At 45.1% G+C, this 23,030-nt stretch overlaps 1 protein-coding gene across 5 annotated transcripts in view; it reads right to left on the bottom strand.

Annotated features, from left to right (window-relative positions):
- Positions 1-263: 263 nt before the first annotated feature.
- Positions 264-23,030, bottom strand: part of SEC16B (SEC16 homolog B, endoplasmic reticulum export factor) — a 53,045-nt gene continuing 30,278 nt past the window's right edge. For 3 of the 5 annotated variants that reach the window (XM_035122580.2, XM_035122581.2, XM_060276587.1), the window contains exons 16-26: positions 22,702-22,842; positions 20,235-20,348; positions 19,384-19,453; positions 17,593-17,847; positions 16,867-16,934; positions 15,450-15,596; positions 13,389-13,457; positions 10,393-10,504; positions 10,109-10,173; positions 8,970-9,053; positions 267-7,586 (exon numbers count right to left, since the gene is read on the bottom strand). In XM_035122580.2, the coding sequence (XP_034978471.1) occupies positions 7,515-7,586; positions 8,970-9,053; positions 10,109-10,173; positions 10,393-10,504; positions 13,389-13,457; positions 15,450-15,596; positions 16,867-16,934; positions 17,593-17,847; positions 19,384-19,453; positions 20,235-20,348; positions 22,702-22,842 (1,197 nt within the window). In that variant the 3' untranslated portion in view covers positions 267-7,514. Of the gene's footprint in view, positions 7,587-8,969; positions 9,054-10,108; positions 10,174-10,392; positions 10,505-13,388; positions 13,458-15,449; positions 15,597-16,866; positions 16,935-17,592; positions 17,848-19,383; positions 19,454-20,234; positions 20,349-22,701; positions 22,843-23,030 lie in introns of all 5 variants that reach the window. The other 2 variants (XM_035122583.2, XM_035122579.2) reach the window with 2 other exon arrangements.

The following is a 23,030-nucleotide window of genomic DNA, read 5'->3' as shown; positions in this document are numbered from 1 at the left end:
GCTTCTCCTCCCCCCCAGGACCTCCTACTATCAGCATAGATTAAGAGATGTTAAGAGAGTCAGGCCAACCACCTTGCTTGTTTAGCAGGGTTCCTAATTAGCTGTAAGCTTTAAACGCAGCTCACTGGGACATTGGAAGCCTAGTTCTTATGGAGGCAATATATCTATGTCCGGAGCGTACCAATGGAGATTAGAAAAGGGTTCTCAGGTAGGAGAGAGAGAGAGAGAGATAGAGATAGATAGAGAGAGAGAGAGAGAGAGAGAGAGAGAGAGAGAGAGAGAGAGAGAGAAACCACCACCACACACTTCTTTCTGCACACTCACCTGCTATTATGTCCGGGGAAATGGCTAAAATATTATCTCTGACATCTAGGTTTCTGTTCTGACCATTAAGACCCCGGCAGTATCTCACGGTTTGGCTGCAAGGGGCTTCAATTCAGGACAGGGCATTCCTCCAACTGCTGTTTCCTGCCTTGGCCCTGACCCACCTCTATGGGGACTTCCCAGCGCAAGTGACCATCAAGTTTCTAGAGGCCCTCCAAGGCCAGTTTCTCACACCACAGCTTCCTCGGTATTCTCAAAAAACTTGTATACAAAGGTAGAAGTTATTACCTCAAGTTACTTTATTGTTCTCATTTTCACAAATTTCATATTGCCAAAACAGTCAGAGGAAAGCTCATACTAAGTGTCCCGCTCTCTTGAGGGTTCATGACATCCAAGATAGATTGCCCCATACTATTTCAATAATGCATATTGATAAACAAGCAGAGTTGCACCTCCTCCATGGAGAGAAGGTGGAAGATCCTATGGGGGTGCAATTTTTACATCTATTTTCAGTAAATGTATTCATATCTTTCAATTTATTCCAATTAGGGGCCCTTGAAGAACATGATGAATGATTAGGAACACTAGGTAGCCCGGCCCTCCCGGAAATGGGGCAGAACATGGGCAATTATTTTTATTGCTTTTAATGTACCATGGCTGTAGCCAATGTTGTTGCTGGGAAGTTTTTGGCATTCCCAATTGTTCTCATTTTCACAAATTTCATATTGCCAAAACAGTCAGAGGAAAGCTCATAATAAGTACTCCGCTCTCCAACTCTTCGTGACCCCGTGGACCAGAGCATGACAGGCACTCCTGTCTTCCACTGCCTCCCGCAGTTTGGTCAGACTCATGTAGCTTCGAGAACACTGTCCAGCCATCTCGTCCTCTGTCGTCCCCTTCTCCTTGTGCCCTCCATCTTTCCCAACATCAGGGTCTTTTCCAGGGAGTCTTCTCTTCTCATGAGGTGGCCAAAGTATTGGAGCCTCAGCTTCACGATCTGTCCTTCCAGGGAGCACTCAGGGCTGATTTCCTTAAGAATGGATAGGTTTGATCTTCTTGCAGTCCATGGGACTCTCAAGAGTCTCCTCCAGCACCATAATTCAAAAGCATCAATTCTTCGGCGATCAGCCTTCTTTATGGTCTCCCCCCTAATTGACTTCCCAAATCTACAAGTCTCAATAACTTCAATGGATCTATTGACTGCAATCACTGTCCTGGGGAAACAGCTAAGGATCGAGCCAGAGATGTGGTGGGGAAATCCCAATTTGGGAGAAAGACAGGATATAAATACACTAAATGATGATGATGATGATGATGATGATATCTGAAAGCAAAATATGGCATGGGAGGGTGGGGGCTTCTCAAGAGTACTCAGTAAAGGGTGGGATTCAAGGCAAAGGAAAACGGGAAGCATTGGCAATGTGGTTTTAAATTCTCCAAGTTTATTCTTGCCAGCTACTTACAAAACCTCAAAGACCCGTTCACCTTCTTCTGCCTAAATCAATCACATGCTCCACTGGTTTTATTCTCCATCCCTGACTGATTGGTTTAACCCGCAAATCTCAGCAGCCAGGAGGAAGCCAGCAATCAAGCTCTACGAAACCCAGAGAAATGATCATGTCTTCACTTCACAAACAAACAGTTGCATCCCAATTAAAAACGTGCTAATATTGTGCAAATGACTCCTATGCCCTGCTACATATTGCATTCCGCTAGAAAATATTTATCCATTGTGTTTGAAGAGTTTCTGTTAAGAATGGCCATTTTGTGATATAAACTATGCCAAGAACAGAAAAAGTATTAGAAAAACTTTAGGACAATGTCATATAATTCAACTCATTTCAATGTTATACTTTTATTAACAACTTCACATGCAGAACAGGATGGAACGGCAACTTCTGACCTAACCAAACCAAATGCACAAGACACACCTGACTGGATGGCACTGCTGCAATAAGCGTCAAAGCACCCACAGAATCCACGTTCCGATTTCCATTCTGGGCCACAAACAGTCTTCTGGAAAAACAGCCCCGGAACACAATGATCAAGCTATCCAACTGTGCCAGCCACACACGACTGGATTGTGTTCATGAAGTACGCCACGCAACATCCATAGAAGCAAATTTCCAATAGCCATTCTGGGCCGCCAAGTGTATTCCAGTTTCTGATGCAGCCAAATGAACCAAATTCATGGGTCATACATGACTAGATGAGGTTCCAGCCCGGTTCTGCTTACTGGAAAAGGTGGGTGGATAACAACCCACCTCTTCTAGGAAGGGGAACCTGGCTGGGAATGGAAGGGCCCTCCAAGGGTCCACTGAGGGCCCCAAACACCCTCCTCCCCCTACCTCTCCCATGCCACGTCCATCATCATGGGTGTAGCAAGCATGGCTATGGCCCTCTCGCCTCTCCCTAATACTTCATCGCGCTTCCTGGTGGTACTGTATTGGCGATATTTAGTGGTACAGATTTCAGCAGCAGTGAAAAGTTAACAAACCAAACTTGCAACTCTCTGAACCGGGCCATTGTAATTGCACAACTTGTTCTGCTGTCATGTCTGATGAAATGTGCTGTCCCTTGAACTCTGTTTTATTGAGGTGATGACGGCAACCATTGCCATGCATTGTTATTTTTCTAACCCTGTCTGCTACCTACACAGCTCTCAAACTGCACAACATGATTAGGGGGATAGTGGCGCTTGATGGTACTAAAGCAACTTTGTAAAGAAAACCAAGGTCATTGTAAATTACACAGGTTTTATTTAGTCATCTTAACTGTTGTCCTCAGTTCATCTTGCTTATCATGTTTTCCATTTATTTCTCACACAGAATAAGAAAAAAATGCAGGCTTTTCTCCATTGAAAAGAAGCTGGAAATTCTAAGGACAGTTTAAAAAGGTAAAGGGACCCCTGACAGTTAAGTCCAGTCGCGAACGACTCTGGGGTTGCGCGTTCATCTTGCTTTACTGGCTGAGGGAGCCAACATTTGTCCGCAGACAATTTTTCTGGGTCATGTGGCCAGCATGATTAAGACGCTTCTGGCAAAACCAGAGCAGCACACAGAAACACCATTTACCTTGCCGCCAGAGCAGTACCTGTTTATCTACTTGCACTTTTTTGGCATGATTTCAAACTGCCAGGTGGGCAGGAGCTGGGACCGAGCAACGGGCGCTCAGCCCGTCGCGGGGATTCCAACCGCCGACCTTCTGATTGGCAAGCCCAAGTGGTTTAGACCACAGCGCCACCCGTTACTTTGTATTATTACCTGAAATGTGGATTTCACTGAAAATATGTTTTAATGTTTAATATTTTAATGTTTCTTACTTAAACTGAGCAATCTTTATAAGAGCATCTGTCAGAGGTTCTTGCGGCTACTCTTGAGTAACAACACTCCACACCTCCTTGTCTTTAAGGTGTCTTTATTGTGCATATTATTTACAGTGCAAAGAGTCTGGAAAACATATCTGCTTAGTCCAAGTCAGAACCTCGCAATGGCTTCTTTCTGTTTCACGCCCAACATAACAGCTTGGGAACCCCAAAGTGCCTCCCCCTTGCCCTTTGGGGTGCCATGCGCCAATTCCGTCATTTCCTCCCCAGCTGCTTCCTTCTCTACATGGTGTTGAGGCTCTCTCAAGCTATCAGAGCCTCTCTCCTCCCTCTCTACTTCCTGATTCCTGTAATCTTATCCGCTACTGGACTAGCTGCTCTGTGAAGAACTCGACCTGATGAGGGGGGGCTGTCCCCTATAAGCCCTCCCCCTTACAGCATCTTTATAAGAAATAGATTTTTTTTGTTAACGCAAAGGTGTTTCTTTGGAAAATGTGAATGTATCGTATGTACTTTTGCCATAGAAATGCTTTCTTTAAATAAATGACTTGTTTTCATTTTTCTTTTTCTTATGCATTTTGCAATAATCATTCTGTTTGCTTCTTCTAGTACAGCATTAATTCATGCAGCTACAGCCAAAGTGAATTGTTTTTCTCGAAAGGAAAAGTTAAGAAAGAAAGCTTCACAAACCCTTTGAGCAATTACTGCTGACATGTGATGCTTTTCAGCACCACCAAAGCAATAAACAAAAAACAATTAGGGCCAACAACACAACTGAGGATCAATGAGCGAGTAAACTTTTAAAATAGCCAAATAGTAAAACAAAGTACTAACTCTGTATGTCTCCCCCCTCCTCACCATTTTTTGGGCTTTTTTCCACGCATCCACTTCTGCCAAATGAGCTTTCCCCTTTGTTTGTCATCATTTGCCAGCTGAGTAGAACACAACCCAGAAGCTGTCCGCCACTCCCCAATTTATCCTAACCCCATAATTCCTGCAGCTATCCCAAAATTCTGCAGGTTAGTTTTCTAGGGATACCTCTACAGTGTATTGATTGGTTCATTTTAAAAATGCCCACAAAACCAAAAAGATACTTCTGTAATCTCTTTTAGTCCATCCACCCAAAAAACAAATAACTATAAAAGGTACTTGGCACACAAAAAACCACAACTATTTGTTTATAATTTGGCTGGTTTCTATGTTGTATGCCATTTCCATACAAATTGCTCATAAAACAATAGGAGAGAACAAAGGAATAAGGGAAAGCCTTCCGCTCCATGCCTTGCTTGTGAGCTTCCAGGGGTACCTGGCGGACTACATCTCAGAATGGAGTCCTTTGTTTGATATGCCTTAGTCTCACCCAAATAGGCAAGGTTTATGCTCGTGGCCAGAAAACTTCCAAGTGAAAATTTCCCCTTGCCATGCATAGCTAGATGCAGCAGATGAACAGGTCCTCGGAGGTGCCATGCATGGCGTAGGAAGTTCACCCTCAACAAATTTATGATTACTCATGTTTGTAAACAACAACAGCCTATAAAAAAACCAAGTATTCTCATGTGTGAACTAAAGCCTAAGAATAACTTTTAGAAAACATCTGAAGGCTCAGGGGTGGAAGTGAATCAGCACCCTGATTGGCCTGCAGGAACAACCAATCAGGCTCTTGGATGAAGCGAGTCAGGTCAGCAACCTGATTGGCCTGCAGGAGCAGCCAATCAGGCTGCTGGCAGAAGTGAATCCGCAACCTGATTGGCCTACAGGTGCAGCCCTGAAGTAGCCAATCATGCAAGGCCTATCAGGCATCCCCAAACTTCGGCCCTCAAGATGTTTTGGACTACAATTCCCATCTTCCCCAACCACTGGTCCTGTTGGCTAGGGATCATGGGAGTTGTAGGCCAAAACATCTGGAGGGCCGCAGTTTGGGGGTGCCTGGCCTAATCTGTGTCATCTGAGATCCATCAGTTGCAGGGGAGGGCTACATTTCTTACCTCTTCACTGGCAGAAAGAAAGGTTGGGGTCCTGGGGGTCTACTAGTGTTCACAAGGCAATTCTGCACACGCACACCAACACACACACACACACAAGCCTGGATTTCAATTTCAAAACTGTTTTTTTATTTAAATGTGGGGGGAAAGGGACAATAACTTGCAGCATCAACTGATTTGTATTGGAAAAACAAAGAAGGGTGATAACACAGGGTTAAAGGCCAACCCAGTAGTCTAATATACTATACTCCCTAAAGTCCAGACATGACAAAGAGATACGTCACATGGGCTATTGAGATCCTACAAATAACTCTATGGACAGTGGAAATTTCCCTACTTTTCCCTGCAAGATTTCTGTTGTGCTTGCACCCTGCTTGCAGGCTTTCCATCCACACGTGGTTGGCAGCTGCAAGAATAGGATGCTGGAGCAGATGAGCCTTTGGTCGGATTCAGCAGGGCTCTCTTCTCAAGTTCTTCTAAAGCCACTCCAAGTAACGTTGTTCTGTAGTTGCTGCTGAGTTGGTCCGTGTAGGTCTTCCTTTTTCAGGCATGCTGGGTTGGCTAGGCTTCTCGGTGACTGAGGTTTTGGAGAAGTGCTGAGAAAGATGAGTTCCACCACAATACAAAGCCCTCTCCATGTGTGTGTTCATAGCAGTTCTCACAGACCAGCAAGTCCTCAGACAGCAGCACTTCAACCGGGCAGAAAGGAGACTCGGGAGACACCATCTCATCTCTTTATAGAAAAGGCCTTCAGAATCTTCTCCCATCTTCGCCTCCTCCCAGCTCACGGGCTTCTTACTATTATTCTGTTTTTTAGGATCACAGTCATTCATTGGGCAGTGGGAATAACATCCAACCAAATGTAGCTTTTGCAGCCTGATCATTTTACACGAGTCCGTGTACTCTTAATTCACACGTAAATGGACTTATTCCCAAGTGATTAAGCTCTTTTAGGGGTTCAGCCTCCTGCCTGCAGTACGTCCAACCCTAGGAACATTTGCTCCAAATTAAGTTCCACTGATTCCAGTGGTTTGCACCCAAGTAAAGGATCATAGAATTGCAACCCCCAAAGTGTGATCCTATGCATATTTACTTAGAAGTAAGTTCTATACTGTTCAATGGCTTTTGTCCCGAGTAAGTATATGTAGGATTGCAGCCTCAGCACCCACACTTTCATGGGAGCAAGCCTCATCGGACTTACTTCTAAGGAAATATCCACAGAGATCAGCTGCATGTCTTGTAAGATTCATTCACACTGAATATATGTCACTGTCAAGTGGGTCTGAAAGTATGGCAGCAGCCATCCTAAAGGAGCAGAAGTTCCCCATTCCCCAAAAGGAGCCTCAGTTATTCTTCCTTATGACTAGATCATGAGCGGCTATGTCTCCTGGCCATGGAGAGAGTCAACTCCGCTTTCTTTTCCCAGAGTTTCTCATCTCCTTGAAAAATTGGCTTGCAATCCTAACCCCACTTTCATGGGAGAAAGTCCCATTCTATTCCTATAAAAGGAAGTGGGAGTCTTCTCGGCTTTATTTCCCTTTTCATTAACTTCTGGCCTCCCCAGGGCTGACCTGGGATGCCTTCGTTTTGTTCTTGTTGCACATGAAAAGAGTTACACCTGAATAGCACCTGCTTAAACAACACTTTGATCAAAAAGGGGGAAAGGTACACATTCACACCCTCAAACTTTTGCTTATACTCTTTGGCTAGAGAACTGCAATACTAGAGGATGAGGTGAAGGAAGTGGCAGCCAGCTGCCTAAATCAGATCGGACTAGTTATCTTCAGGCAAGTGGATGGTTTCTGATCTGCCAGAGGGCAGAAACATCTTCGTAGTTAATACACACACACACACACACACACACACACACACACACACACGTATTATTGTGGATGAGGTGGGTAGCGTCGCTGAAAAATCCTTGGGCCGGTGCCTGAGGCCGTTGGCGTGGTAACCTGTTAAAGAAATAATTATGTTGAATTTCTAACACAAACCCTTCAAAAATAATGCAGCCCAGAAGCACATGGAAGATAAATAAACACTTGCACATGCAACCCATTTGGATACAAAGCCTGCATTTTCATGCATTTTATAGGCATGGATTTTGAGATGCTTAACAGAATTTTAGACACGCACCCTCTCAGGTAGTCTTAGCTCTCCCTCTACAGTAGGCACGATGGCAGGGCCAGCCTTGAGCACAGCTCTACACTCAAACCAGTGGAACAAGGCACCTGCATCAGAGCTTTTGACAAAGGACTCTTGCAATATGGTAACTGTCCATGAAACCAGCCCAAACCAGACTGAATCCCTTATCACCCCTGACTACGAGCCAAGCTCTCAAGGAACTTGATAGTGCAAACAGGGTTCAGCAGACTTTTTCAGCATCCACTGTCCCTCAGACCTTGGGGGCGGGGGGCGGACTATTTTGGAAACAAAAATGAATGAATTCCTATGCCCCACAAATAACCCAGAGATGCATTTTAAATAAAAGCACACATTCTACTCATGCAAAAACACCAGGCAGGCCCCACAAATAACCCAGAGATGCGTTTTAAATAAAAGGACACATTCTACTCATGTAAAAACACCAGGCAGGCCCCACAAATAACCCAGAGATGCGTTTTAAATAAAAGGACACATTCTACTCATGTAAAAACACCAGGCAGGCCCCACAAATAACCCAGAGATGCGTTTTAAATAAAAGGACACATTCTACTCATGTAAAAACACCAGGCAGGCCCCACAAATAACCCAGAGATGCATTTTAAATAAAAGGACACATTCTACTCATGTAAAAACATGCTTATTCCTGGACCGTCCGCGGGCCGGATTGAGAAGGCAATTGGGCCGAATCCAGCCCCCAGGCCTTAGTTTGCCTACCCATGGTCCAAGACATGGGGAGGACACCAGGTTGCAGAAGGCTGAAGAAGGAGGGATGCCTGGCCTCACCCAAGAAAACAATTCTTACATTGCTGCTGCTGCGGTTGTTGCCATCATTACTAGAGTTTATTTGTATACAACAGAAGAAGAAGAGAAGAAGAGTTTGGATTTGATATCCGCTTTATCACTACCCGAAGGAGTCTCAAAGCGGCTAACATTCTCCTTTCCCTTCCTCCCCCACAACAAACACTCTGTGAGGTGAGTGGGGCTGAGAGACTTCAAAGAAGTGTGACTAGCCCAAGGTCACCCAGCAGCTGCATGTGGAGGAGCAGGGAATCGAACCCAGTTCACCAGATTACAAGTCCACTGCTCTTAACCACTACACCACACTGGCTCTCTACGCTACACTACTCTCTACACTACAACATTGTAGGAACGCACATGCACAGAAGCCATACCTCAGCAGGACGGTAAAGTGGAACTGCCCCTCCTCTTGGCGGTGGAGGCACATGATCAGGGATGCAATGTGGGGAGAAAGTAGCCTGAAACATGAAGCAGAAGAGCCAAGGTGTGAAAGCCAGCGAAGATGCCAGGATCCCTTGCCTGGGGGGGGGGGGAAGGGGCAGCAGAACCACCTGAAATGCAGGGCATTAGTAGAATTGGCCAAGTTGACTGGGAAATTAAGGGAGCAAAGAGATCAGAAACCTCAAAAAGAGTGGAGTAAATTTGTGGAATATCTAGAAATGCACTGTAAATCATTAAAGACACTTACAGGCTTGACATAATACCTACAACAGTAAATATAGTGTGATATCTAAGATGTGGACAGAAAAGAAAAATTATGGAAATAAAAGAGAAGGAAAGTGTATGATTTAAGAATAGAAGCTATAAAACCAAATGGGTGGGAAGAGAAGGAGAAGTAGAGTTCGGCAGAACCATCAGAGTGTATGAAGGTAGTTGGGAGTGGGAATGTACAAATAATTGTTTGGTGATGGTCTGTATATGTTATTTTGTATGTGATAAGTTTATTTTTTTAGGGACCCAGGTGGCGCTGTGGGTTAAACCACTGAGCCTAAGGCTTGCTGATCAGAAGGTCAGTGGTTCGAATCCCTGTGACGGGGTGAGCTCCCATTGCTTGGTCCCAGCTCCTGCCAACCTAGCAGTCCGAAAGCACGTCAAAATGCAAGTAGATAAATAGGAACCGCTACAGCGGGAAGGTAAACGGCGTTTCTATGTGCTGCTCTGGTTTGCCAGAAGCGGCTTTGTCATGCTGGCCACATGACCTGGAAGCTATACGCCGGCTCCCTCGGCCAGTAAAGCAAGATGAGCGCTGCAACCCCAGAGTCGGTCACGACTGGACCTAATGGTCAGGGGTCCCTTTACCTTTACCTTTTAAGTTTATTTTTATGTTTATATCTGAGAAAATAACAAAAATCATTTGAAAAAAGAAAAAGAAATGCAGGGCATTATATTTGGAGAAATGCTCTCAAAGCAGCTGGATTTGCACTTCTGCCAACACGGATCCAGAGGAGCAGTTTTCCAAAGTTGAGGCCTCTCCTCACAAGGAACATGTTATTTCCCCCCTGCTTTCTCTCACCTGGCCTCCGGCATCTGGAAACATGGAGCCTTCCCCACTGCTGTGGCCTAGTGGAGTTTTGGCCCCTGTGACGAAAAAAGTGCAATGAGATTATTTCAGTTTGTCCAAGGGGGCAGCCCCCTTTGCCTTTTACCACTCCCCACAAAAGCTTCTACAAAAGACTGGCGTATCCTCCAGAGTTACTTTGCGGGGCTCCTATGGGCCACAGCAAGGTTCATAAACAAACAGGCTTTATTACCACCTGTCAGGAACAGATTCCGCAACAAACACAGAAAGATACTTACCAAGAGAGCTTTGGGGGAGAGGGTTGCCACCTGTGGGCGGCAGGTGAGGAACACCTGGAGGAGGAAGTACTGCAGGCCTCGTCTCATTCACAGGAGGAAGGGAATGTTGCTGCTGCAGAAAGGAAATAATATATCAGTGATGGAGCAAAGTATAATTTACCCGCAGTTTACCTTTGTTAGGATCCCAACAGATTCCCCCACTACTTCTTTTTAAATGCATTTTTTAAAATGATCCCTCAGTACTAGCTCCTGTACTTCCCTTTTTTGGGGGGGAGGGGGTTCCCTAACTTTTGTTGTGTACTTTCACAAACTTGTAGTACTCCCAAACATGCTGATACCTCCCTCTGGTTTCTTCATTTGCCTGCAACCCTGTTGGCAATCGCCAACTGAGCTTGCTGTTAGAGGAGCGGATCATTATTTTTTGACCACCATCGAGGAAACTTATGACAGGCCACATGGCTGCAGGCTCACCATAATGACATGGGGAATTGGGAACAGAATACAGGATTTGAGGAGGCATCTTTCAGGGGAGACAACCCTGGAAATATGAAGCAAGGTCTAATAAAGCTGTTCACAAATGTCCCCAACCCCCCAACCCCCCAGAACACTTGGGTGTTGCTGAAGTTATTGGCAGGCCGGTAAAGGATTATTCAGCCTGTTGTAGCTCAATTGTAATGCACTGTGATAATGCTATATGATTTTTAATTGCGTCTTTAATGCCTCTTTTATTTCATATATTGTATTTTACTCTACTACAATTTGAATCCCACAGAATTCAAACTGTAATACAATAAAACACATTGGAGGAAATACAAGAAGCAATTTTTAAAAAGTACAATTGGAAATCAATGTGAATATTTAACATATGGATGTGCCATTTCCCATCTACAACCACAAATCCACAGTTTGGGAAACCCTGGTCTGATAAAACTGAGAAGTCAGAGTTCCAGCAGATGAACGTCAGTAACTTGGACAATTCCCTAATCCTTTTCCATCACTCCTGTTCACTCCTCCTCTGGCATTCCTGAACTGTGCCCCTTCCTCTTCCTTTATTCTGTTATAGAATCATAGACCCAAGGGTCATCTAGTCCAACCCCCTGCGATGCAGGAATATCAGCTAAAGCGTCAATGACAGATGGCCATCCAACCTCTGCTTTAAAAACTCCAAGGAAGGAGAGTGCACAACCTCCCAAAGGAGCCCGTTCCACTGGTGAACAGCTCTTGCTGTCAGAAAGTTATTCCCGATCTTTAGCTGTAATCTCCTTTCTTGCAACTTGAAGCCATTGGTTCGAGTCCTACCCTCCAGAGCAGGAGAAAACAACCATGCTCCTTTCTCTGTGTGACAGCCCTTGAGATATTTGAAGATGGCTATCATATCTCCTCAGTCTCCTCTTTTGCAGGCTAAACATACCCAGCTCCTTCAATCGTTCCTCATACCGCTTGGCTTCTAGACCTTTGATCACCTTAGTTACCCTCCTCTGCCCATGTTCCAGCTTGTCAACATCCTTCTTAAATTGTGGTGCTCAAAACTGGATACATTATTCCAGTTGTGGTCTGACCAAGGCAGAATAGAGTGGTAGTATTACTTCCCTTGATCTGGACACTAGACTTCTGTTGATGCAGCCTAGAATAGCATTAGCTTTTTTTGCTGCTGCATCACACTTTGACCCATGTTAAGCTTGTGGTCCACCAAGACCCCTAGATCATTTTCACATGTACTGCTAGTACGCCAGGTGTCTCCCATATTATATTTGTGCAGCTGGTTCTTCCTTCCTAAGTGCAAACCCTTACATTTATCTCTAATGAAATTCATTTTGTTAGTTTAAAAGCCCGGGTCTGTTGTTTCAGTCCTTGTCAAAGAATTCTAAATGCGATGTGAATTACTGAACAGACAAAATCTATGCAAAATATCTTCCTCCGCCTAACTTTTTAAAGCACAGGACTGGCCTTGCTTCATTCCAAGAGCATACTGTATAATCCTAGTTGTTTTTAGCTTATTGATGATTTTATATTTTGAATGATTTAAAAAGTTGTTCTATGGTTTTTACTGATAATTCTGGGTTTTCACTGATCATTTTATTGTTCTTGTTGTAAATGCTTTGGAGGTTTTTTAAAAAAACATTCAGAAGTGGTGTATATAAATTATGAAATAAAGTAAGTAATTGTAGACATTGGGATTGAGAGCTGCTATCCGTTACTTCTGCCCCTGTTTGCTCTCACACCCTTCTTTCCTTTCCACTATATTTCTGATACAGCAATTTTAAGTCCACCAATGTCTCATGACCATAGCTGCCAAGTACCCCGTTTTCCCCGGGAAACCCCCGTTTTTACTTAACTTTTCCCGGTGGTCCCCCATATCACTTCATCTCCCGTTTTTCTCCGTTATTTTCTCCTGCCGATGGCCATTTTTTCCCTTTCCGATTTGCCCTTCTATTGCCACCAAAAATGGCCACCGCCGGCTTCAAAGTCGCATCTACGCATGTCTGGAAGTGCATGGAAGCGAGTTCCGGTGTCGGCGGTGGCCATTTTTGGTGCCCATAGATGGGCGGAGCGATACCGGAAGTTGCGTCGACGCACTTCCTGACATGCGTACAAGCGACTTTCGAAGCTGGCGGTGGACATTTTTGGTGCCCATAGAAGCGCAAAGCGACACCGGAAGTTACGTCGACGCAACTTCTGGTGTCACACGGCTGCCGGTCCCGGATTCTGCAGTCCGGGACTTGGAAGGTAAGCTCATGACACCAACACACAACAGGCACTTATGAACTACTACACTCCTTGCATGGATCTGTGGCAGCCGTTTTCAGGCTGTGCACCAGAGAACCCTGAGCCCCCGTGGATGTTTATCAGTGTGCAGACCACAATGGTAGTTGTTAGGAAATGCTGAGGAACTTTGGGTGTGGGGTGCAGGTTCTTCTGATTATTGCAGCAAGCAGGAAATTCCTCTTAAAGAGATTCTGCATTACTTGAGAATCTGGAGCAGCAGCAGATGGTACCTTCTTGGAGGGCTCAGCTTCTTTAGAGGGTTTAGATCGGAACCAACGGAACCAGCCAGACTCAGAGGCCTGGAAAAATAGAAAGGGAGGGATTCAACACTGTGCTATTGCAAATGTTGCATCTGCACAAGCATATCAGCTTGCCAGACAGAACAACACACACACACCCTTTTCCCTGAGCTCCTGTTCTGCAGGTTCTCCAGGTCCCTTCAGAGCCAATTTCAAAGGGGTGCGGGAGCCCTGTTGCACAAGGAGAAGCTCTCTTGCAGGGCTTCCGCTGGCAGAGTTTGGAAGGCGAATCCTGCCCAAAATCTTGAGTAAGAGAGCTGGTAGCTTTTTCTTCCTTCAAGAAGAAGCACCAGAAGAGGGTGGAGAACACAGAGAGGCACAAATACGGTAGCTATGTAGACAGTCATTTCTTTTGCAAGGCACACATACTTTTACAAATAAATAAATATCCTGTTTTGCTCTGCCTGAACACAATAAATGTCCCAAATTCTTAACTCAGTTTCACATATGACACCAAGAAGAGCATGTGAGGCATGTTCTCCCTCTCCCTCCCTTCTCTCTCTCTCTCTCTCTCTCTCTCTCTCTCTCTCTCTCTCTCACACACACACACACACACACACACACACACACCTAATACAGGACAGAATGTGGAAGACAAATGAATGTGAAGTTCTAGCCATAGATTTTATGTTCCTATTATAGAAGCAGAAGTCTGTGAAAATACCCTTAGACTTTGCAAGAGAATATCAAGGAGATGAAGGAAACCCCAATCACACCTCTTGGTGACACAGGAATATAAGCAATGCCTTACTGGATCAGACCACGGTTCGTGTTGCCCATTATTCAGCTTCCAACAGATGCCATTCGGGTGCTTCCTCCGGGAAGCCTCCAAGCAGGGCGCGAAGTTCAGCAGCCTTCAACTGTTGCCCTGCTATCTGCCATTCAGAGCAATGCTGCCTCTCAACATGGAGATTCCATTTAGCTACCATGGCTAATAGAATCTTGTTGCCTCATCCTGACAATGGCAATCTAAATCTTCTTTTAAAGCCATCTAAGCTAGCAGCTATCACCATATCGTGCAGCAGGAGACACCGTTGAGGGGCAGAGACACTTCCCAGCTGACCTCCCAGCTGGTGAGCCACTGCTGTTTACCAGGCGGAATGAGATCAGCCCAGTGAAAATGCCCTAGTGAGCCACTCAGGCATTCCTGCCAGCGCATTTACACTGCCCTTTCCTCCCCACCATCTCTCCCCTCCCGCTCCCAGTAAGTGGCAGTGACTCCGCTGCTGGGAGGTCTGGTAAGTGCTTCTGCCCCACGCCCTCACCACACCGTCTGCTGCTGGTATGTTCAAGACAAAGAACCCCATACATTAAGACTACAAACCCTATGCATACTTACCTGCCCATAAGCCCCACTAAAACACAGCAGGAGTCACTTCTGAGGAAACATGTATAGGACTGGGCTGTACTTAAATGCTGCGTGAAGTTCTATATGAATTAATTAATTGCACGATGGGAGCGTCTCCTCCCCCATCGTTCTGCCCGGACACTGAGGTCCAGCGCCGAGGGCCTTCTGGCGGTTCCCTCACTACGGGAAGCCAAGTTACAGGGAACCAAGCAGAGGGCCTTCTCGGTAGTGGCACCCACCCTGTGGAATGCCCTCCCACCAGAGATCAAAGAGAATAACAATTACCAGACCTTTAGAAAGCATCTCAAGGCAGCCCTGTTTAGGGAAGCTTTTAATGTTTGATGGATTTCTGTATTTTAATATTTTGTTGGAAGCCACCCAGAGTGACTGGGGGAACCCGGCCAGATGGGAAGGGTATAAATAATATATTAATTATTATTATTATTATTATTATTATTATTATTATTATTATTATTATTATTCTCCCAGCCACCTGAAAGGTGAATTAGACCTTGATCATGGCTCTAAATCCAAGAGAACATGATTCTGTCCTTCCTAATCTGCTGCAAAGCAGATATGAAATCCTGTGGGCCTCGGCATATTTTTCAGACACCGCAGATGCCCTTCTCAGTCAGATGTCTCACCTTTGCTTCTTTCTGTTCTGTTTCATCCTGTGGTAGCTTCTCTGATGTGGCTTCCTCCCCTGGTGCTTCTGGGAGCTGTGGGATATCCTCAGCCATGGATATTGTGGAACTCTCAGAAATGGTCCGGGTCCGGGCATTTAAAGTGTTCTGGCATCAAGAAGAAAACATGGAGCAGGTTCTCTTGACTGAAAAAAACTGCGTGGCTTCATCTGACCGGTTTATACTCTAACCTTATCCCCTAAGGGCCTCTTCCTCACCATCACAAGGGTCCTGTGAGACAGATCAGTATCGCTCCCGTGGGAGCGGAGAGGACCAAATGAGGCTGGAACATGGCAGCCTCGGACAAGTCACAAAGCAAGTCCTGCTGTGACAGAGTTGGGACATGAGCCCAAGTTTCCTGAACCCACTTTCTTTTTGAAATTGCTGTATAGTTTAAAGAAAAAATTAAAATGTCGTATAACCATAAAAGCAACAGCTCTCCCCTGGCATTCTACTACACCACATGGCTCAGTGTTTGTTTATTTAATAAAATAATGCTTGATTGTTTAAAAACAAAAAAACACATGCACACACCTCAAAGCAGTTTACAAAAAGATTAAAAGCAATGCAGTACAATCAAGAAAAATTCACAACCCTACTTTAAAACATACAAAAGTTAAAGTACTGAAACAGGTTAAAATTCCCTCCATTTTCTAAGCATCTGGGTTGGCTTGTCTAAACAAGAATGTTTTCAGCAGGCACAAAAAAGAATCAGAGTAGGAAGGGACCCCGAGGGTCATCTAGTCCAACCACCACCACCACCACCCTGGGATAATGCAGGAATCCTGCCCACAGCCTTCCCTGGTGGGCTCAAACCACCAACCTTCTACTTAGCAGACAGACGCACAGTCCCATTGTGTCATCATGACTAGGAGAGATTCAATTCAGTTCACATTGGAAGGAGAGGTTTATCGAATTTTGACTTTCCAAAACAATATGACAATTGAAACACAACTGTTCTTCGAAATTCATACTTTATCCAGATTTTGTGATGCAGCTCTCCAGCCATCCAAAGTTCACAAAAGTGACTGTATTAGGTGAAAGTGTGCATCAAAACCTAACATGCTAGTGAAAATAGCATTGAAAAAACAGGTCAACAATGCATATGAAGTGGTGTTTATTAGGAGCAATTTGCACAAAAATGTTGAAGAATGTTCGTGAGCATCTATTAAAAGGAAATCCACAAATTGCTTCAGAAAGGTGGTGAACTAAATTTAAGATTGGATTAAAATGAGAAACGTAGAGATCCTTCCACCCCTAACAGCCACTGAAAGCCTTATCCTCTGTGGATTTGCCTAATCCCACTTTAAAGCCTTATCACCCTATCTTGTGGCAGTGAGTTCCATAGTTCCTGCTACCCCCCTCCCCAAACTCTCACCTGATGCTCCGGAATGCTCTCCTGATCACCCAAGAAGTGGTACGGGCCACAGGATTCCGCGGTGCCCCCTGCAGATTACACCAGAACAGGTTTTATTGTACCCACCAGCCAAAGTCCGGAGTTCAAAATGGCAAGAGCTGTTAGGAGGCATTTCAGTTCCCTGGAAATGGCCTCTGGAGCCAAAGCGTCCAGGACACAAACACTGCCAGGTACAAACAAACAAAGGCAGAAGCAGGAAGCGAACTCTTATGCCGTTCCACAAAAGCAGAGACCTGCTTTGCTCACTGCTCACCGCCCAATCCTAAGCATGTCTTCTGGGAAGCAAGTCCTACTGGTTTCAATAGTGCCTGGTTGTATGTTGGGACAGGGCTCCTATGCCTTTTAAAAAAACCAGCCCGAGAGGTTGAAATTTTTACAGGTGAAGGGTTCTCCATCATATAGACTGTCAGGCAGCTGTTAAATGCTTAGGAGCCCCTCTACCTGCAAAAGAGGATCGGCAATAGAACCCTGTTGTATCACTGGTTCTTTTGCCCACCCTCCGCCCTGGTCATCTTAAATATATCTGTGCCCCCCAGCAGGACTGGAGACAGAGGAAGTGGGAAAGGGCATGGCTTGCCTTATCTCCCAAGGCCACCAAAATCAATAATTTTTTAAAAAAATGCAATATATGTTTTCCAGATGGAGACCATGCACACACCATCGCAATCATTTCAACCGTCTCTTAACCTGGTGGTTGGTGTGAGGAGAAGTCAGCTGGATGTCCTCCAGGAGGGGAAACGTAACCCTGGCCACTTCCTGGAAGACGAGTCTCCAAAGCCACATCAGTTGTATCTACAGGAGGCCCAGGATAGAAATGCCTTCTCTGTCCCACATCTGGCTGGTCCTGAGATGAGTCCCCGGGTGGCAGGTAAGTCGAAGGATGAGGCTCCAGATCCTTCAAGCAGCCTTGGCTTTGTGCAAACTCAGATCGGGGAGCCAGATCTGGATAATGTTAAGATTTGATGGGTAAGATCAGTATATTTCACCCATTTTACTCCAAGGCTACAAATGAGATACTTCAAGCAAGAATGCCAATAGCTATTAGATAAGAATGTCTGAGGAGCTGAACCCAACCCTTTTATTATTCCCACTTACTGTTTCCATCAGAAGCCAGTCTCTTAGAGTTCAGATAAAGCATGAAGGAAAAGGGCTTCTCCTTTTATTTGTCCACAGCATCTGGTATTCAAAGGTTAGCTGCCTCTTACCATGGAAGTTCCATTTAGCTACCTGTTAGAAAGCCTATATTCTACGAATATGCTTCAGTTATATTTTCAACTTTTTTAAAAAAAACTTTCAGAGACTGGGACCGAATATCTGGGAACTTTAGTAGCGGATCCTGTTAAAACTCCTCAGAATCTTTAGATTATTTTTTCCAATATATTTATTGAAAGGTTTTTAGAATACAGAAGGAAAAAGAGAAATAAGAAAAAATGAAAAATAAAAATGAAAAACCAAAAAACAAAATACAAAGGAAAAAGGAAAAAATGGAAGAAAAAATTCAATCTAATTAATATCCCTCAATTATAACCAATTCCGACTTCCCCGTCCCAACCTTTCCGAGTCCAATTTTATCCCCAAATATACAGCTTCCAGATTGTTACAAAAATAAAACTTTTTAAATTCATTGTTCATCTCTAAAACATCAAAAAATTCAACTTTTCTTATATATAGACATTTAAATCTTATTTATCTATTAAATTTCCCCATTAGCCTCTAATTTCTCCTCAAAAATGCTTCCTTTAATTATCAAATCTCATTTTCTTTCCCTCATTTGCCTCTATGTCTAACCCCCCCCCCCTGGTTTCGGTTCCCCCAGATGCCTCGACTAGCTCCTTAAAATTTCCGATTTCAAACCTATATAATCCGTCCATGAATTAATCAAAAAACATTTTCATCCAATCCCTGTTCTGACCCATTCCAATCCCCCCAACCCCCTTTTCTTCCTTCCATGCCTCTTTATTATCACTTCCCCAGCCTTCCAAATCTTTAGATTTGGACAGTAGTGGAAACCCCCAGCTTGACAGACCACTGATCCAGCTAACGTTGCAATCCTCCCCATAAGACTCATTGAACTCTCCTGGGCTTTATGCAAAAGCATACATACAGAGGAAGCAAACAGGCCTTCTGAAGGGCTTGTAGACTTTAGATCCCTTGTCCAATGAAGGCTAGAGACAGGAAGAACAGAATGAGACCCTCAGAAACAGCCAAAGCCAAGCCCCTTTTAACCTATTCCGATGCATTTATTGCCTGAGCAACAGGGTCCACCAGTGTTCAGATTTCAGGGCATCCTTTAAGGATACCAATAGGCTTCTGCAAGTCATACTTCCAGGTAAGTCTTTGAACCCAATCCAATAGCAGAAAGGAACAGTCTCAGATGTGCCAGAATAAATCTAAAAGGGATTCATTTAACCGGCCCCAGTACAGCTGTGTGCTCCTTTCTATGAACACACACCACTGTTCATCCTTTCGTTCTTTTACCTGGTGTTGATCCACTGGTTCTGGGAAATTCCAGCTGGGTGCTTTGGGCATTGCAAAGACTTCCTTCCTCCTTAAATGAGACAAGAGAGGAGAAGAAGAAAAACAGGTTAAACAGAGCTTGGAGCCAAGTGGGGGCAGTTCTGGGGCAGCAAGCAAGAAGGCAGATGAAGTGCCAACAAGGGACAAGTCACAGAGGCCACGGACAAACCACCAGGGCTCAACGTGAACAGTCTCCATCACCCACCATTGAGAGGAGGTGGAAGTGGAAGGGCTTGTCAGAACTCTACATAGCGATCCCAATTACATCCCCTGAACAAAGTAGCACACCCAGGGGGTCACCCGTCTTCTGCCCTTTAGGGGCAGTTCCACAGATCTCTGCAGATAAATCTTCTGCTCATCAATGCAAAATGTATACGCGACACTCTCCAACATCAGGATGGCACTGGAAGTGGTATACAACCACGAGAAAACAACGTGAAGCCAAAACAAGTTTTTACTGAAAGCAGCCACATCACTGAAGCCGAGGGAGGGAAACTAACAGAGGAGAGGCAAGATTCTGGCGCCAGAGTGACAATGGAGGCATGGCCTCGCCCGTCCGTCATGGGGAATGGTATTCAGAGGAGTACTATTGCCTGACAACGGAGACACATTCCCTGGTCTTCCCAAAGATGGCAGACTTGCAGGAGGTGGAGCAGGAAGCAGGAAGTCTGTGTTTTCTGCCTCACATAGTAAAACGGGCTTTGGATGCCATGTGCCTCGAGGACAGCCTGATTCTCTCCAGCTTAATCCAAATGGCCAGAAAGAGCTAGATCACAAATCAGTCCATCTACACCCCACCCAAGCAGTCTTACCTCCCACTGCCGACATCTGGTTCGCAGCTCTGAAAGCCAACCCGGTTCCCAAGTGGCCTCTTGCACAGGCTTCTCCAGCAGGCAGGGGTCAGAGAGTTTCAGGCGCTCTGCCAGCTGTGTGATTGGGAAGAAGCGAGGAGAGGAGCAGTTAGTTCACAGGATCCAGAGTCACAGCTCCAAACAGTCAGCAGAGGGCTCTTTAAGTTAGGTGGCAAAAGAGGATTTTTCTAAAGGGGGGAGGGGGGGAAACCAAGCAAGAGATGTTAATTCTGCCTTCAAGAGGTCTCTAGGACAAAAACTCTTCTTTTGATAATACCAAGGGGGAAATACTGATCCTCTCAGCACCATTCCAGAAGGCCAGTTGTGGTTACTGGGAGCAGAAGATGGGATGGTGAGTGAAATCATTGATCCATCTAGCTTAGCCTAACCTATTGCTTTTTGATAACACTGACATGGTGCTTAACTGCATTCTAGAAGGCTCACCTGTCTTCTCCAAACATTCAAGCTGTGGGGGAAAATGTGAGCGTAGCAGCATCTTCCTCCACTGGCCTTGGGATATAGCTCAGCTGGTTAGAACATGGTGCTGGTAACCCCAAGGTTGCAGGTTCGATTCCCCTATGGGACAGCTGCATATTCCTGCATTGCAGGGGGTTGGACTAGATGATCCTCAGGGTCTCTTCCAACTCTACAATTCTATAATTCTCCTTCCCCCCCCACCCCCAAACACAGCAGTTGTGTGGATTGGGCCAGAGTGTGTGGATTGGGAAAGAGTGTGTCACAGCTGCAACATCACTTGTGCAGGACCAAGAAGCTGGGCCCACAGAGAACATCACCCAACAGCCCCCCAAATCTGACATGCGAATTGGATCTGCCACCTGCCTATACCTGGTGACTCCACTACCTAACATCTCAGAATGTCCCAAATGGCACATTTCTGTCCCAGATTTTGCCCCACAGAATCAAAAGCAGCCACAGAAAACCAAGACTTGTCTCCACAAGAGCTACGCTTGCTTAAATTACTTCTCTAAATTGCAGCGCTTATCCCACCTGTGACAACTCTCTCCGAATTCAGCAATTATTAGCAGGTTATTCATGTCATTCGCTCCTCACAAGAAATGTGTTTCTGGGAACATGTCAGGCCACTTCTCAAATTCCAGGGCTTTCAGCCATTCGTGTTAATGTATGTGCGAAACACAGATTAGGCAAATGTGATTATCATCAAATGAAACATTAGAAAGGAATTAACAGCTCAGCCTGTAACTAACTGAGCTACTTAAGCCCTGTGCCATTTCTGTAATTTGTGCTGTTTCTGATTTAGCCATCTTTCCTTCCATTTATTCTGAATATTTATACAGCTGCATCCTCTATGGAGGGCAAACGGAGGTTGTTTGCTACAGACTGACATAATTTCAGGTCTCCTCCTCAATCATCTGCTGAACAAGCCCACGATGAGGCTGACTCCCAAGTAACGCCCCTTCTTGGGATACAAGTGTTTGGGCTTCTTGAAGTCACAACTGAGTGGGGCTGCTGGAGCCTTTTCTGTGCAGGGCTGCCCCAGGGAAGTGTTTGGAAACATGGGCTGGTTCAAAACACGGCACCCAAGTCGTTCACAGGAACTGGCCATTGTGAGAATAGCACACCTGTAATCAGATCCCTCCCCATAAACAGAGCTAAAGGAATCAGGCACATAAACAGGTGTGTTCCTACAAAAGACACTTGTGTCCACATATACAGTACTGTCTTAGTCTGTATAGCATGTGCTATCCCACCCTTTAATCTGGCTTGCATAAAACCTGTGTGGCCTACAATTGTGCTCCTATAGAAACAGAAACCGTTATTTAAGACGAGACCTCGGGAACCACGTGGAATTTCAACATACTGTACTTTGGTAGTTTTTGTAAACGGATGACCCACTCTAGAAGACAGCTGGCTCCACTTGCCCAGGGATTTACTGTATTTATTGTGAGACAAGGAACACTGGATGGTGCCAGAGATTGACTATATATAAAAAAAATTCATTTCAAAGGGATCTCATTTTAGGGGTGCAGTCTATATTGAGGGGAGGTTTCTATTCAAAACCAATACTGTGATTTAGGGGTTGGAATAACTGCTGGCATAAAGCAGAAACTCATCCAAGATTTGCTATGCTCTTCTGCCATTTACATAGCTTAAAAGGGAAGGTGAGGCAACAGTTGGGCACAAAATCGTCCCTTAAAAACGGTAATGGTCAGAAACCAGTGGAGGTTGTGTCACACTTCAAAAGAAAACTCCACTGCGGCGGTAAATTTATACATGAATAAATCCATTCTCACACGATGACGCTTGCGCTCGGGAAGGACGGGGCATGTCTAGCTCGCTGTGGAAAGATATGAGCATTCACCTTGCCAGTTCATCACCAGTTTGTAATAAGGATCAAGCTCTCTTGTGACATGAAGTGCATGGCTTTTCCTCACAACTCAAAGCCCACCTTGATCACTTGCTCCAGGAGGACAGGGTACGTGTTCTGCTTCTGAGCAAGAAGCGCTGTCCCTGCTGCTTCGCAGTAATGCAAGGCCTGGGCAGGGAGGCCACAGTCCACCAGGCGAGAGGCATAGATCATCTTGTACACCTGCAAAAGAGAATTGGGGTCAAAAACAACGTGTACAGATTGCAGGGGGAGAGGAGGAATGAGATGCAATTGGGGGGCACCCTGTTCAGGTTGCTGTGGAGAGCTGAGTCACCGAAAAGTAATCAGATAACCCTCTTTCCACTTTTGCAGGAGAGCAGCAGTCCCGCAAAAGTGGCAGGATAGAGATT

Source organism: Zootoca vivipara, chromosome 7 (assembly GCF_963506605.1).
Source record: "Zootoca vivipara chromosome 7, rZooViv1.1, whole genome shotgun sequence".
Taxonomy (NCBI): Eukaryota; Metazoa; Chordata; class Lepidosauria; order Squamata; family Lacertidae; genus Zootoca; species Zootoca vivipara.
The sequence above is the reverse complement of the archived record's forward strand: the minus strand, read 5'-3'. Positions and strand labels throughout refer to the sequence as shown.